The following is a 15,644-nucleotide window of genomic DNA, read 5'->3' as shown; positions in this document are numbered from 1 at the left end:
ACACCTGCACTTAGAGGTCTAGCTCAACACTCCTGCCGTGGAATCGTCAACCGCTTTTCGCCTTCCACCGGAATCGCTCTCCCACGCCCGTCATGCCCTGCACAAAGGCCTCGTTTTCGTCTGAGAATCCGTCTCCTCCTCCTCTTTTCTCTCCGACGTCACCTGCCTGAATACCCCTCCACGACACTTTCTCTGACCTACGATCCCATTTTCCAACGTCTACAACCTCATCCCTTCCATTTACAGTCGCAGCCATGGCCCCCAGTGCAGTTTCGACGGAACCCGTTAGCAAAGCCGGTGCCCAGTCGTCCAAGTATCATGCTGCGTCGACGGAGGCTGCCATTGCCGCCGAGCATGAATACGCTGCACACAACTACCATCCCCTCCCGATAGTCTTTGCCCGCGCCTCCGGCGCCTCCGTCTGGGATCCGGAGGGCCGTCACTATCTCGACTTTCTCTCCGCCTATTCTGCCGTCAACCAGGGACACTGCCATCCCGAGCTGGTGAAGGCCCTCGTCGACCAGGCGTCCAGGCTGACTCTGAGCTCTCGCGCATTCTACAACGATGTCTTCCCCAAGTTCGCCGAATTCGTCACCAAATTCTTTGGATTCGAGATGGTGCTGCCCATGAACACGGGTGCGGAAGCCGTCGAGACGGCCGTCAAGATCGCCAGAAAGTGGGGTTACAAAGTCAAGGGCATTCCCGAAAACCAAGCCATTGTGCTAAGCGCGGAGGGCAATTTCCATGGTCGCACGGTGAGAGAGCACAGAGAGGGAGACGGAGACAAAAGGTGATCTCCGTATTGTACTGCGATCATGACTGATTCCGAGTTTCCTTTCTAGTTTGCCGCGATCTCCATGTCTTCGGACCCTGAATCTCGAGACAACTATGGCCCGTACCTACCGAACATCGGATCCAGAATTCCTGGTACCGACAAGCCCATCACGTATAATGACAAGGCGGCCTTGCGGTTGGCCTTCGAAAAGGCGGGCTCGAACCTGGCTGCGTTCCTGGTGGAGCCCATTCAAGGCGAGGCCGGTATCATCGTGCCAGATGACGATTACCTGCAGGAGGCTCGTGCGCTTTGTGACCAATACAACGCCCTGCTGATCTGTGATGAAATTCAAACCGGAATCGCCCGAACCGGGAAGCTCCTGTGTCACGAATGGAGCGGGATCAAGCCCGACCTGGTCCTCCTGGGCAAGGCGATTTCTGGAGGCATGTATCCCGTGTCCTGCGTGCTGGGTCGGAAGGACGTCATGCTTACTATCGAGCCTGGTACACACGGCTCGACGTATGGAGGAAACCCTCTCGGCTCAGCTGTCGCCATTCGGGCCCTGGAGATCATCCGGGACGAGAACATGGTGGAACGGGCCGAGAAGCTTGGCCGCATCTTCCGCGAGGGATTGCAGGCGATCAAGAACCCAATCATTCAGACGGTCCGTGGAAAGGGCTTGCTGAATGCGATCGTAATCGATGAGAGTAAGACGGGCGGACATACTGCCTGGGATCTCTGCTTGTTAATGAAAAACAAGGGTTTGCTGGTGAGTCATTTACTTCAGTCAAGCTTGCACACTCCTCTTCCTCCTGCAGGGCGACGAATAAGGCTGACTGTATACAGGCCAAGCCCACTCATCAGAACATCATTCGCCTGGCACCGCCGCTGGTCATCACAGAGCAGGAGATTAAGACCGCCCTGAGAATCATCGAGGAGGCCCTCACCGAGCTTCCCAGTCTTGCCGGTGAGAAGGAGGATAAGATCATCCCCCCTCCAGAGAAGAAAGTCAAGATTGGTGTTGAGGCATAAGCTGGATGCTTGGCATCACACAGACGGCTCCGCCAGAGCCGTGCCCACTCGCATGCCCGTATTATTGGGTGCAGGCGAGGCGAGGCAGAACGAGGGAAATGAGACAAGAACAGTGAAATTGAAGAAAAGGGAGATGGAGAGAAAGAAAGGGCGAGGGTGGGGGGAATTATACGTGCCGCGTAGGAAGTGCCTGGGAAGCTGCGCGCAAGGCTTTCTAGTGCCGCGAGTACCTACTGGGAGCGGATTCGTCGTAAAACCGCGCATGCATCCGTTCTTGCATGAGAGTCGTCAACGAGGGGTACCGTAATTACTGAGATACCCCTCCCTTTAGTAAATAAAAATGAAGAAAATCCCGCATAGTACAGCATATTATATTAGGTGCAAAATGGCTTGTGTAAATTTAAGTAATATTTGATGATGCCATGCGCTAGTCCGAAAACGACATTTGGACTTGTCATGACAAGGTCTGAAAACCAATGGCAGTAATATTAATTCTCGAGGCTTCATGTACTGTGGCTTGGCTGGCATCTGCTTTAGTCACTTTCGTACAATCAGGAACAACCCGTTACCTACCTAGGTAGGTACCTAATGTACCTGACTGTTGCCTAATACAGTAGTACTCCGTGCACGGAGTATTGGGTTGAACCGTTGATGGCGGAGCAAATAATAATCACCTGACATGCATATGTTCTTCTCCCGGGCCTCGGATAAACTCGGTCCAAGTCAAGTCACTGGACCACAAGTAAATAATAAATACCAGATTCATCCTAGATTTCAAGCCTCTTGAGCGTAAGGTTGGAGGTGTGTGTATGGAAAGGAATATGGAAGGAATTAATTAATATTATATCACAAGAGATAAGAGACATCTTGGTAGGACTAGCAAATCTATAAGGTCCTACTATATATATAGACTGCCAGATGTTCTATCGACCTTCTGTATTTGATTGCTTGCTTGCTTGATTGATTGTACTCTGATTTTATCGAGAGTCCTCTCCCTCTCATTCATTCTTTTCTTTCTTTTTTCCCGCCCTCGATGCCTCTGCTGGGATATCTTATTGCCTAGATTCAAATTCAAACTCTAATGAATGAATGAATGAAGAGGCGAGCTGCGAGATTCTTCTCCAGGTCTAACCTTGTTGCTTGCTTTCTGCAAGCCAAAGAAAAAAGCTCCATGACAGATGACTGACTGCACAAGTATACGGACTAATAATAATTATTATTATTATCATTTGATTTGTTACTTTATTATTACACCTTTGTCCGTTCGGGTATGGCAGCAGCCCCAATATTAATTATATTCTCACTGACTCACTGGTGTTAATAACTTGAATGAGTAATAGTCACCAATAATGGAGAATTTAATTTTAATCAATTAAAAGTACTGTACATACAAACATACAAGTACATGATAAGAAAGTAAGAAAGAAAGAAAGGAAAGGGGAGAAAAAAACCCAACAATTATAATAAAACAATATTAAAACACACACACACACACACAAAAAAGAGAGAGAGAAATGAAGAGAGAAAAAAAAGGAAGAAAAAAATATGTATATCTCTGAAATGAAAAAAAAGAAGAAGAAAAAAGATCGTCCGTTTGTTGACGGACGAATTGATTCAAAAATGGGTATGGGTATTGATTATCAGATTGATTGTTATCGTTAGTCCAACACAACGAACCATGCCTCAACCGTATCAACATCGCATCGCATGCATATCTTTTTTGCCCCTGGGTATGTACTTTTCCTTTATTCCACTCTGTACATCATTCTTTCCCCCCTTTTCTTTCCTTTTCTTTTCCTTTGCAGCTGCCGGTCAAACGAACCATGCAGACCTCTGCTTCATAGTCAAAAAGAGACAAAAACAGACAGAGAAAACCTGCAGAACGCCGATCCAGTTATGCAAGGAAGTAAGTAAGCAAGCAAGCAAGGACCAAACTACCTGACCTGACCTGACCTGACTCCGTAACGTAAACTGCTAGTTCCCACAGATACCTGTCCTATGTCCATAGTATGTACCTATGTATGTATGCCTCGTTTTTCGTGGCGTCGGCACGACATTTCAAAAAGCACCCCACTGCACAAAATCACTGAGCGTATCGTGCGCTCAAACTGGCAAAGGCATCAGGACTATGACGACCATTCTGCAGTCCGTTGATGTCAACGCTGCCTTGGCTCATATGACCCCTTGGAGCCATATTGTTGATTTGCGGGGATTTTGGTCCGAGGCCAATTCCGAGGCCAGACGGAGCTGCGGAGCCCGGAGACTGCCCACTAAACTGCGTCGTAGAATTGAAGAAAGGGTTTCGTGTTGCCGCAGTGGGCGATCCAAGAGATTCTGGCATTGTGGCACTATGTTGGGGAGTAGACATGTTGAACGGCGATTGGGTCTGCGGCGTAGATCCTAACGAATTGGTCAACAGCGATGGAGCTGGGCTCGGACCCGTTGAAAACTGCGACTGCTCTGATGGCTGTTGCATCCGCTGCATCTGCTGCGTCTGTTCCGTTGTGGAAGACGAAGGCTGCTGCTGGGGGAGGTTGTACAACGCCAGGATACTGTTCTTATCAATCCGAGTGGTCTGAGGCTGCTGAACTTGAATCTGAACATTCGACTGCGACGGGAAAAACGATTGGGGTTGTGCTTGAGGCTGTTGGAAGGTCATCGATGGGTTGGTAGTAGCTGTCATCGATTCAAATGGGTTGGATGAAGTTTGGGGTGAGCTGTATTGCTGCTGTTGCGGTTGAGAGAAGACAGATGAAGAAAAGGATGGCATCGGGTCGGTATATTGCCTTTGCTGACTTAGTCCTGGCTGACTTTGTCCTGGGAAGGCAGAGGCAGACGTCGATGGCGCAAACTGGGCTTGAGTAGAAGCATGGCCAAAGAAAGGATTCGTCGATGAGAGACTCCGAGTCTGAGAGGAATATGGATTTCCACCAGTGGTCTGTGCCGGAATGGTAGATTGGAAAAACGGATTGTAGTTGCCATTCAGCGGCTGGGGAGAGGACACAAACGGAGCTTGCGAAGATGGGAAAACCGGCGGAGTCAACGGTTGTTGATAAACAGCTGGACCCTGTGAACTGGGATAACCGCCGGTAGAATGGGGGAAGAGAGGTTGAGAAACTTGGAGATTCTGAAACGACGCTTCTAGAGACTGTGACGAAGAGGGTTGGGTGGTGGTTGGTACGTCGAAAGGATTGTACGACTTGACCGGAGCCTTCTGCTGCGTCGGGTTCGTCACGTCGAGCAGATCAAAAGGGTTGGTGGATGATGCATTGGCACTGGGACTAGGTTGAGAGGTCGGCTTCGTGACGGGAGTCCGGGCTCTAGAGCCCGGACTGCTTCCCTCCCCAAGTCGAATCAACGATTCAATTGTTTTCTCCAAATTCCCGCTGAGGCCCTTGAGGATGGTGGCGTTCCGCTTGTCATCGGGGAAACCCATGTCCCTTAAAACCGCCAGTTTCGATTCAAACGACGAGCTTAACTCCTCCCCGATGCTGGCGCCGAACACTCGAGACTGTTTGTTGATTGGAATTGGTGGCGATCGAGCACTGAATGTCTCGGATCGGTGGGACGGAGACGTGGGAGTGGAGGCTCTTTCGGAGGACCGAGGTAGATGGGAGGTGGAGGAGACAGAGCGTAGACCGAATCCAAATTTCCTGCCACTCTTGGGAGGAAGAGGCGGCGGCGAGTCCTCCGACGACTTGTAGGTATGATAGCTCGAGTCGTCCCTGCTGGGGGGCTTTGGCTTGCCATCCTCCAAGACCCGGTGTTCGTACTTCTGCCGGATGAACCTCTCCATTGCAGAATCTGCCTCGTCGATGTCGATAGGCACCGGTGGCTTGACGTTTCTCGGGTTGTATATCTTATTTACAGCAACATTCCCATTTTTCCTCATGTTCTGTGTCCGATGTCAGCAGATGCAGCAGGCGGAGTCTCCTGATTCAAGAAAACAACTCACCTCCACCTGTTCGGAGGTCCAGCTATCCATGCTCAAGGATTTCACCTTGGAAATGTGCGTACCCATCTTCCGATGCAGTGCCGCGCACCGCATGCAGAGGAAGACGCCCAACTAAGACCGTCCATCAGCATCTGTATATCGTATATTTTCTTTAAAGGATTGAGTGTAATGAAGTCGACGTGTAGAGACGTTTCGCAAGCTTCGACTTACATTCCAGCTGGCCCATCCTGAAGAGAAATCTCACGTTAGTATCCAGCCAGCTAGACAGACGATGGATGAAGCACACTCACCTGGATTCCGTGCCTGACAATCGGCACAGCGGTCATTCCCCGGTACCGTGCGGATCAGCTCTTGCAGCGCCCGTTCATTCCGCGCCTGCTGGCGCTTGTTTGGCAGAGAAACCATCGCTTCTCAACGTCCCGATCCGCAGAGTCGGAAGAGTGAGGGAGAGAGGACACGAGCGACGTGGAAGAATTCGTGTGTCGGAGTCGCAACGCAACGACTAGGAAACGGCGTGGAACCGGTTTCCGGATCGGGGGAGAGGGGGACGAAATTGAACACGAGCTTGCAGCCAGACAACCAGAGGCATAACGATTCATCGAAGCCGCATCGCGGAAAGAAGGAGAGTGGGACGTCTTGGGCACCGAGGACCCGGTAGTGGTACGAGATAGACCGACGCTCTTCTCTCTTTGAATTGGAGGCGTGACTGTTTTCTCTCGAGCAGAGCCAGGATTCTGGCGTGGACGATGCTTCCGGGGGGAGAACTATTTGGCTAACTTAGCTCCGGCGCCCAGACTCCACTGTTTTTCCCCTCTCCGGAAGGCTTGATTGACAGTGGAGAGCGAGAGAGGACTCAGGGGCAACTAGCAGCTCTACTAGCTAGATAAAAATTACGATGATGTGGAAGGAGAAGTCATATTGACGTCGACTCAGCCTTCAGTACGGAGTAGTTCTATTATTACTCCTGAGTTTAAAAGGTACGGAGTACATTGCATTTACACTGCATCTCGTTGATTCGACATTACTGGATACGCTACCATTGTAACACTGCTTGTCTGATAATAATAACAATGTCACCCTGCGTTAAACCTTCGGCGATGGATGATTGATCAATCATCCGCCAGTGACACACGAAGTGCTGCTCCGAGCCACGTTTTCAAAGGCCCGACGGGGCCCGCAGCTTCTAGATTTTAGCACAATAGCACAATAATAGCAAACTACCGACCCTCTGCTCCGTACTCCTGGCTATAATAGACACTATATCATGCCAATTTTATCACATGCCACTGTTCAATGTTTCTACTATTAGGTGAACAGTGCACTGGTTGTTGTTGTTTTTAGGCACTCCCAAGATGGGGTGTTAAAAGAGTACCTTGGCAAGAAAACATGAGATGTCGGAGCAGCAGGTGACTCACAGCACCATGGCACTCGAGAAAAAACCCAGCACGGTGAAGGAGCCAAAGATTTGCCCCAGCACTACTACAAGAGTAGCTTTCACTCTAGTACGCCAATATGACCTACCATCCTATGGACCAGGAACTGGAGGTTGATTATGCGTTCATGGTTTTCATGAAGTGTGAATTGAGGAGAGAAAAAAGGAAAAAGAAAACAAAAGAGGGTGAAATGCTTGGCGGTTTTTTAGGCTAGTAGTCGCTTAGCGAGCACATGACTTGGATGGTCGGTTCGGAATCGGAGGAATTATTTTAACCCAACTCAATTCTGTCCACTATCGCGAATTTCTCTTCCCACAACCTTACCTCTCTTTTACTCACCTATTTCTTGTTGCACTCCTACTTCGACTAAGCAACCATCTGTTCTTTCGATGGTTTTTCTTTACTGCGAACCATGTGGACATGACTTTCGCAGAAAAAGACAAGCATCCCATGCCCTAGGAATGTTGTGGGGTAAGGATTGCAAGGCACACCCAAAGGGGGAAAAAAAAACGAAAAGAACTTGACAACTTGACGTAAACAGACAGACAACAGACAGCGGACAGCCCAGAGAAGGGAAGAAGACAGACTGAAGAGGCACAGCAAGACCACGTGCTTCGTCCACTCTGCAGAATGAAACTACCCACCACTTCAGCATCTATGGTGTTCACATCTAATATGCCATAGATATCAATCGTTCGTTCGGTGGCAGAGCAAACCCATACAGTTTTTAGCAGGACTGCGTCTACTCCACCCTGCTGTTCGGGTCAATCGAGCTGCGGGACTATTTCCATGACGGACATATTAGAATTGTATTTTCTCTCTAGATTGATATATGTGAATGAAGATGGTTTGACTTCTGTTGTTGTTTCCAATTCCAAGAATGAAATAAGATACATTCCTTCGCAGGTCAGGTGAACTCTACCTAGGACTGTCGGCATCAAGCCAGACATGACAAATGGATCAAAGTCAAAAGAAAAAGAAAAGCAAAGGAAGCAAATAAACTGAACGCCATGTCCAGATATCTCTCTCCCTCGTGATTCCTGCAGTTTTGTTCTACACTCAATAATGGGCATTCCTCATCGGCATCTGTTCGGCCATCTCACTGCCTTGCGCGGTGATCGGGAAAGACAGAGGCGAGGAAGGTGGCCAGAAGCCTTTGGGTATTCAGAGCGAAGAACTCAGACTCAGACTCTGCAAGCTTCGTGAGTTTCAGATTTCGAAACTCAGAGACATCTGGTAATGAGTCCTCAGTTAGCTGTGGCGCTTTTTTATCCCAAGGATGGACGAAGGGATCACGTACTTTTTTTGTACTGCTGCTTGATTTCTTGGACTCTCGACACAAGCTGGCGTAAATATCCATCCCGGATCCCGCTGCTCTCGTGGAGCAAAGGACGGCCGCTACGAGAGCCGCCGGATTTTGTTCCTGTCCTACTATGTCTGCCATGGAAGACTTGGGTGACGTTGCTGAACCCTTCTTCCAGCTTCTCCAACGCCTCCAGGGTCTCCTCTCTTTGATCGAGACCAATTTCCGTCGAGAGAATGTGGTTATCGACAAGCGAGATCTGCACGTGCCCGATGACCACGATGAGAAGAATAGCCACACAGAACATATGTCCCCATGCTCTCTCGCCGATGGACGAAGGCTTCTCCCTCATAAACTTGTCCAGCTCAGACAGGACCTCCCCCACGAGTTGTTTGTATATATCGAGGAATAGATGCTTCACGCCTCTGTTTATCAGACGTGTAGAGTTCACAGCGGGATCATCATATACGACTTCACGGTGTTGTAAGTGGTCGAGAACGGTTTTCCGGGCATCTTCCGGTACGATGATCTGAATCGAAAGACTCGTTGCGACAATAGCCATCTTCCATGCTCGTAGGAGGGTTCCGTTCAGACCATCTGTCCACTCTCGTTCCTCATGGAAGCATCTCTTGGAGTATATCCACATCTCCCAGAGAAGGGGCTGGATCCAGTATATTGTGCCGCCCGTGTAACGCGGAAAACAGTGCTCGAGCCACTGATAGATGCTTTCGCGATCATTCACCGTGTTCCTGAGCCATTTTCCCAACACCTCTCCCATTTCTCCCCTCTTCTTCCAAGAAGGAAGCACCGGAAGGCCAATGTTACTGTAAGTAGCAGCCAACCCCCGACCATCTGTGTAGACCGCCCGTGAGGCAGAAGCCTCAGGTGTATTTGGGATGAACTCCATTCCGGTCATCACAAAGTTGCCTCCAAAACCCATATTCAACGGCAGAGGGAACTGGTTGTCTCTGAGAGGGGTACCGTTCTCCCTGAGATAGTGATCGAACGCCTCCTTACTTAGTCGACCTTCAAGGAGACCTAGATAGAAAACGCTTCAGCATCTAGCGACAATTTCAGAGGGAGTGCTAGGGGCTAACCTGGTGATAAGGCCTCCGCGAGTTCTGTGAAGCTACGGTAGCAACCCTTCCACTTTCGTTTTCTCCCGTTTAAGGAAATGTCCAAACATTTTTTGCAAGGACTTCCGTCAGAACACTATTGTATATTGGTCTCATACTTTCTATGTGCTGGAGGACCGCATCGTCTCTTACCTGTTCCCTGAGGGTCATGCAACGTAAGCAGGCACCTACATGTCGAACCGTTCGGGCATTATTTGCAGTCTCCGTCGGGAGGTGAGAACCACGCTGGCGCCCACCTCTCCTTCTCCCTCCGTTAGATGCCTCATGCTCGAAATGATAGTTATTGGTGTCAGGACCACGAACCCCGATTGACGAGTCATTCGGAAAACCTTCGTAGGTGTCATCAGGAAGCAAATCAGGGTTATCAGGGACAGAGCCCATGACGGCACCATAATACAACCGCACGCTCTCCTCTCGTAGAGCCCGCGATAACTGTTCACTGCTGTCTTGGGGAATACGTAGTTGATTCCAGGGATCATTGCTCTGGTCGGCTAGTGTAGCAACCCTTCGCAGGCTTTCAGGATTATTCGCTGGGGAATATTCCAACATTTGTGCGAATGCGTCTAAAATCGGATCGTGGTCCTCCAAGAATATATCGGGAGATGCTCCTTGTACGCCCTGAAGATCTGCAATGCGCTTAGTACAGTACAAACCGTCAGGAGATGCACAAGACAAGAGATGTACCTTGCTGAGAGAAAACTGGATTTTCCCCTTGATCGGGATCGGAGAGGTATGGCAAGTTCTGATTAATTCTGTTATGGTATTCAGAATTGTTGCTGGTGCTTGCCTCGTCACTGTAGAAAGCCCGGTCATACTGGCTACCGTCTCCGCCTACTTGATACGACTGGCCCGAGACAACTTCAAGATTCAGCTGCGTCTGAGAGTGTGAATCAGATGCTGTGGATCGCGTTTGGAAACGTCGATAGACATAGCCGTCACCGTTGCCGCAGTCGGCCATCCTGTATTCCATATAATCATACTCGACTGGAGTGGCATATCCAGCAGCGCCGTTCCCTTGAGGAAGAGCCAGGTGATTATTGTAAGCGCTTGAGGATTGGCTAGAGACCTGGTTTGCCCATGATGAGACAGATGTGTGGTTCAGGTCGTCAACGACTGGGGTTGGAGAACGCGTGTAAATAGATGGGAGTTCTGCGGCGGCAGAACGCCCTCTACGTCGACTGTTCCCTCTCATTTGGAGACTAGACTTGCGTGAGAAAATCAGGGAAGAGTGAGAAACCCCCTTTATCGATTCAGATCGGGGGAAACAGGTTAATCGACTTCGGAAGGATTCGAGAGATCTGTGGAAAGGAAAAGACTCAGGTAGGGACGATGTGTACTACCGTATACTACCCAGGTAGGTAGGTACATGTACTTATTATATAGTAAGTATATCGCACACAATCGACCTACAATCCTATCCTTTCCGGTTAGATGAATCGAGACGAACAATTGTAGCATCAGTGCATACTCAATCTATCAAGCCGCCTCACGTTAAATCATTGACCACTCCGATGCACCATTTGTGGGCATGAAATGAGATAGTCGCCTCACGAAGGCGGAAGATGCGCCATTACTGGCGACCATGGGACCAGTACTCGAGACAGGAAAACTGGACACTGTAAGTAATGGACCTGACAGTAGAGAACAAGGCAGACTCGGCTCGTGCCATGCTCTGCCAGTTCCTAGAATCACTCCCTCAAACCAAAGGTCATCACAGAGACAGGTGAGGCGCTGCGAGTGCGATATTTCAACTCGGGGCTCTCATATACTCGCGAGGCGACCTATAACAAGTCCAGCATCTCCCATTAAGGCGAAGGGCTCTCTTAGGAGGTACTGCTGCCTAGAATTGGTGATGCGTTGGCAGTCGACCTCTTTCTTTGCCCAGGCAAGGCTGCTCTGGTGATGCGGCCAAAGGAAAATGAGGAAGAAGCTTGTGCTCGCTCTTACCTCGCCAGCGCCTGACTATCATTCTGCCTCACACTTCGTCATCCACAGAAAGAGCGATGCAAAAGGAGAACCTGGCTAGGCAAAATTGCCTATTCTCCATCCCCTTTGACCGGGTGAAATTCGCAGACTAAGAGTTGATGCTCCGCCACTGTCTAGGCTGATTGACGGCGCGCCTTGTTCGAAGCGTGAGGCAGCTGGTTCACCCATGTTGGTTGATCCCTGACTGACTGACGGGAAACCAACAAGTTTCTTTCGCAAGGAGTTCTGCGCTCACATATCCCCCTTCGCACAGCAAATTCAGTCGCATGGAGCTTGAAATGATGTTTTCTGTTTTTCTTCGAAGCTCAAGAGCAAGCCCATCGATCTTCCATAAGAAAATACCGGAGAACGGGGCCTTTTTGAGTCGGGCAACCGTTCGCCTTCTCCCAGATGCATGGCGGTCACGGCCACGTATTGCGATCTTACACGTCTAATTTGTGGTTTGGGTATGAACGCAGAGTCTGCCTTGTGCCCATTTGAGTGGCTTTTGTTCACCGGTTTAATGGAGTGAAGCAAAGTCGAGGCCTGATATCTACACATCAGCATTGGCTCCTGGCGCCATACTATCGTGTTAGTGGACTTTTTTTTTGTTGCTTCACATTAATGGTCATTCTTCTGCTTCAGCATACTGTGTGCAATTTCTCAATTTCTCATGCTTGCTTCTCTGAAATCAGATTTCGCTGCTCTCATTGCGTCGAGCAACATCATGCATTACCCCCTCTGGTGCCGTTGCCCTGCCAGCAGAACATGCCCGACATTCGACACCAATCGGACTTGACGAAGCTTCGCTTGAAATACTTCAAATAGCTCGCAGCGCGCTCTGATCAGGTTGAGGCTGACTGTGTGATATGGACCTTCTGCCGTCTCTGTGGAGGTTATGCCGAGCGGGCGACATTGGGGATATGTCGCCCCTGACTGGTTGGCCCAAATGAAACAAACATCATGCAGTCCAAATCTCTAAAGATACAGGGGAAACCGCTTTGTTTTCAACCAGGAACATACACTAATGATTCAAACTCGAGCTTGACCTCGGAGCTTCCTTCTCCTACCAGAGCACGGCCAAGTCGAGCCGTCAATACCTTCGACACCTGGTAAAGAGGAAGAGGGTTATTGCCATACGGCCTGCCTTTCATGTATGAAGGTTACACTGCGTCATTTAGTTCATCGACCTGTCAATCCGATTCTGTGAAAACTGTTCCTATAGCAGCAGGTATAAAGACCCGATTAGAAAGCTCGCAAGGCCCTGTCATCAAGTCTGGTGTGAGCATGTTGCACACACATTTGATGCGCAACCCTGCTGCTACTTTCGGGTCTCCCGCTCAGAGACCGATTTCCATCATCCTGCGTCTCCATCCTGAGTTTAGGGACAGCCTAGTAACGGTTATCCAATATGCAACAGACCAAGGTGGACAGCGCAGTGACGAGGGCATTTTCAGCAATAAATTAAGTTGGCACAGTAATCCGACTCGCAGCTAAGTCAAAGCAATCTACAGGGTTACGTGTGTTGATGGAGCCTGCGATTCAGAGCGCAAAAGGCGTCTATGAGTTTATGGGAGCTCTATGTTTACGCATATAGATAGTATACTAGCTTGAGCCTATTCTCTACTCCGTACTCCGCACAGTACTGCACAATCTGGCTAGGGATCGATCGCTGCAGAGCGTGGCAAGGAACTAACCGGTTGGGTTAAAGTCGGTAGGGCAGCCGGCACCCACAACCAAGGTACAGTACCAGGTACTACCTTGGCTTTGGTAGGTGCCTCTGTAGAGAAAGAGAGTGATGCAGTACAGAAGTCAAGACGCCACTGTTGAAAATTTCCTGATGATTAATTCGAACTGTCCATTTAATAATAATAATTCAAGCTCTGGGATCTGGAAGCTCACCTTCATTGTCAGCAACTATGGCGTGCAGGTTGCCGTCGGAGTGGATCGGAAGTCCCCAGAATTGGCCGCGCCGTGGATAGGCGGCGCGATGCAGCAATAAGTTATAACCTAATGGGTTACGCCATGTGGCCAATCCCAACCCTCGTGAACTGCGGAGGGGATCGAACATGGCCAGTGACCCGCATTCGATTACTAAGGGACAGGTGGGATAACAGTCATCCAAGAGTCAACATACGATGACAAAACGCTTTCAGAAGCTCACTCTGGCCAGGTTCGCTGTGTCATTATTATTAAACTACCTGCAGCAGTCTCTACAGCAGTCTCTGCGGTTGCTGCGTGACTTCATTGCTCCACTAGGTCCTCATCAAGCCGACAACCGACAACTGCCGCCGTGCTAACCGGTGGAGCACGAAACGCGGAGGAGCTGCAGCTGCTGACTGAGAAAGAGAGGTCCAGAAGCTCTCCAATAGACGCGTCCCAATTGGTCACCCAGAACATGGAGCCTTCGAACCGCTTCTCTGTGTTTGGCCTCCTGCCCCCCGCCCCTTATCTGCTTTCTCCTCTCCACATCTCTCTTTCTTCTCTCTTTTCTCTAGTACGATACCTTCCGGACTTACGTCCATCGTTCGACGCTAACAGTCGAGCTTGAGTCATCTCAGTCCGTTTCCTTTCTTTTCCGTCGTTCGACTGGATTGTTTTCGACGATTCTCTCGATTGAACACAATGGCCACGACTGCAAGGACTTTCACCCGGGCCGTCGCTCGGTCTAACCCTCTTAGACCTGTTGCTCGCAACGCCCGCTTTGCTCTTCCCGCTCAGACCCTGCGCGCCGCCTCTCGGGGATACTCGTCTGAGGCTGGTTCTAGCAAGTCGAACAGCCCCCTCATCTGGGGTGTCGGTCTCGCCGCTGCTGCTGGCGCGGGTTACTACTTCTACCAGAAAGGAGATGTCAAGGCCAAGTCTACTGGCCCCTTCGTCCCAACCAAGGAAGATTACCAGAAAGTCTATGATGAGATCGCCCGTCTCCTGGTCGAGAAGGACGACTACGATGATGGCAGCTATGGACCGGTATGTGGTTTCGAAGCCCGAAGCGGAACGGTTCTTTGAATGCTAACACGCACACCAGATTCTCGTCCGATTGGCGTGGCACGCTAGCGGTACGTACGACAAGGAGACTGGCACTGGAGGCAGCAACGGTGCCACCATGAGATTCGCCCCCGAGTCTGAGCACGGTGCCAACGCTGGTCTCAAGGTGGCCCGTGACTTCCTTGAGCCTGTGAAGGGTATGGCTGCGCTTCATCCTGTCTCGGAGTAGTCCAGTTTTGCTAACCGATGTAATAGAGAAATTCCCATGGATCTCCTACTCCGACCTCTGGACCCTTGCTGGAGTCTGCGCCATCCAGGAGATGCAAGGCCCTACCATCCCATGGAGACCTGGCCGTCAGGATCGGGATTTTACCGCCTGCACTCCGGACGGACGTCTCCCTGACGCCTCCAAGGACCAGAAGCACATCCGCGACATTTTCGGACGCATGGGCTTCGATGACCGTGAGATGGTTGCCCTTTGCGGTGCCCACTCTCTGGGTCGTGCACACCGGGACCGCTCTGGTTACGAGGGTCCTTGGGACTTCAGCCCCACGGTCTTCACTAACGAGTTCTTCAAACTCTTGCTGGATGAGAAGTGGTCGTGGAGAAAGTGGAACGGTCCGGCCCAGTACACTGACAACAAGACCAAGACCCTGATGATGCTCCCAACCGACATGGCCCTCGTGAAGGACAAGGAGTTCAGGAAGCACGTGGAGCGTTATGCCAAGGACAGTGACGCTTTCTTCAAGGAATTCTCCGAGGCCTTTGTCAAGCTGCTCGAGCTTGGTGTCCCTTTCACCTCCAAGCCTGAGGACCGATGGACCTTCAAGACAAGCTCGTAAAGAAAACTTTGCGGGACTTGGAACATGTTCTAAGTATCTTCAATATGTGATTGGCACTTTGCCGCTTTGATGCGGGCGACATTTTTCCTTGATATCCAATGTGTGTTCTATATTTGGGACAGACCTTTCCATGTTATGGTCTTATCTGTTGTTCCTGGAGTCTTGTCACCAGGGTTTCCTATGTTTTGTCGCTATATTGCGGCTCCACGCTTTAG

General features: G+C 50.2%; 4 protein-coding genes across 4 annotated transcripts; 2 read left to right on the top strand and 2 right to left on the bottom strand.

Annotated features, from left to right (window-relative positions):
- Positions 1-254: 254 nt before the first annotated feature.
- VTN77DRAFT_6799 (uncharacterized protein) lies at positions 255-1,807 on the top strand (the record flags this gene model as incomplete). Its single annotated transcript, XM_069423116.1, has 3 exons — positions 255-755; positions 843-1,544; positions 1,622-1,807. The coding sequence occupies 3 exons, from the start codon at positions 255-257 to the stop codon at positions 1,805-1,807; spliced, it is 1,389 nt and encodes a 462-aa protein (XP_069275940.1).
- Positions 1,808-3,890: 2,083 nt separating this feature from the next.
- Positions 3,891-6,167, bottom strand: VTN77DRAFT_6798 (uncharacterized protein; the record flags this gene model as incomplete). Its single annotated transcript, XM_069423115.1, has 4 exons — positions 3,891-5,702; positions 5,763-5,873; positions 5,973-5,989; positions 6,053-6,167. The coding sequence occupies 4 exons, from the start codon at positions 6,165-6,167 to the stop codon at positions 3,891-3,893; spliced, it is 2,055 nt and encodes a 684-aa protein (XP_069275939.1).
- Positions 6,168-8,294: 2,127 nt separating this feature from the next.
- VTN77DRAFT_6797 (uncharacterized protein) lies at positions 8,295-10,826 on the bottom strand (the record flags this gene model as incomplete). The annotated part of the gene is made up of 5 exons (XM_069423114.1): positions 8,295-8,428; positions 8,496-9,536; positions 9,596-9,710; positions 9,767-10,260; positions 10,319-10,826. The coding sequence occupies 5 exons, from the start codon at positions 10,824-10,826 to the stop codon at positions 8,295-8,297; spliced, it is 2,292 nt and encodes a 763-aa protein (XP_069275938.1).
- A 3,398-nt stretch (positions 10,827-14,224) lies between these two features.
- VTN77DRAFT_6796 (uncharacterized protein) lies at positions 14,225-15,429 on the top strand (the record flags this gene model as incomplete). Its single annotated transcript, XM_069423113.1, has 3 exons — positions 14,225-14,569; positions 14,628-14,784; positions 14,843-15,429. The coding sequence occupies 3 exons, from the start codon at positions 14,225-14,227 to the stop codon at positions 15,427-15,429; spliced, it is 1,089 nt and encodes a 362-aa protein (XP_069275937.1).
- Between the last annotated feature and the right edge of the window lie 215 nt (positions 15,430-15,644).

Source organism: Rasamsonia byssochlamydoides (assembly GCF_041956645.1).
Source record: "Rasamsonia byssochlamydoides strain NRRL 3658 unplaced genomic scaffold VTN77scaffold_52, whole genome shotgun sequence".
Classification (NCBI taxonomy): Eukaryota; Fungi; Ascomycota; class Eurotiomycetes; order Eurotiales; family Trichocomaceae; genus Rasamsonia; species Rasamsonia byssochlamydoides.
Note: the sequence above shows the minus strand (reverse complement) of the source record. Positions and strands in the feature narration are given on the sequence as shown.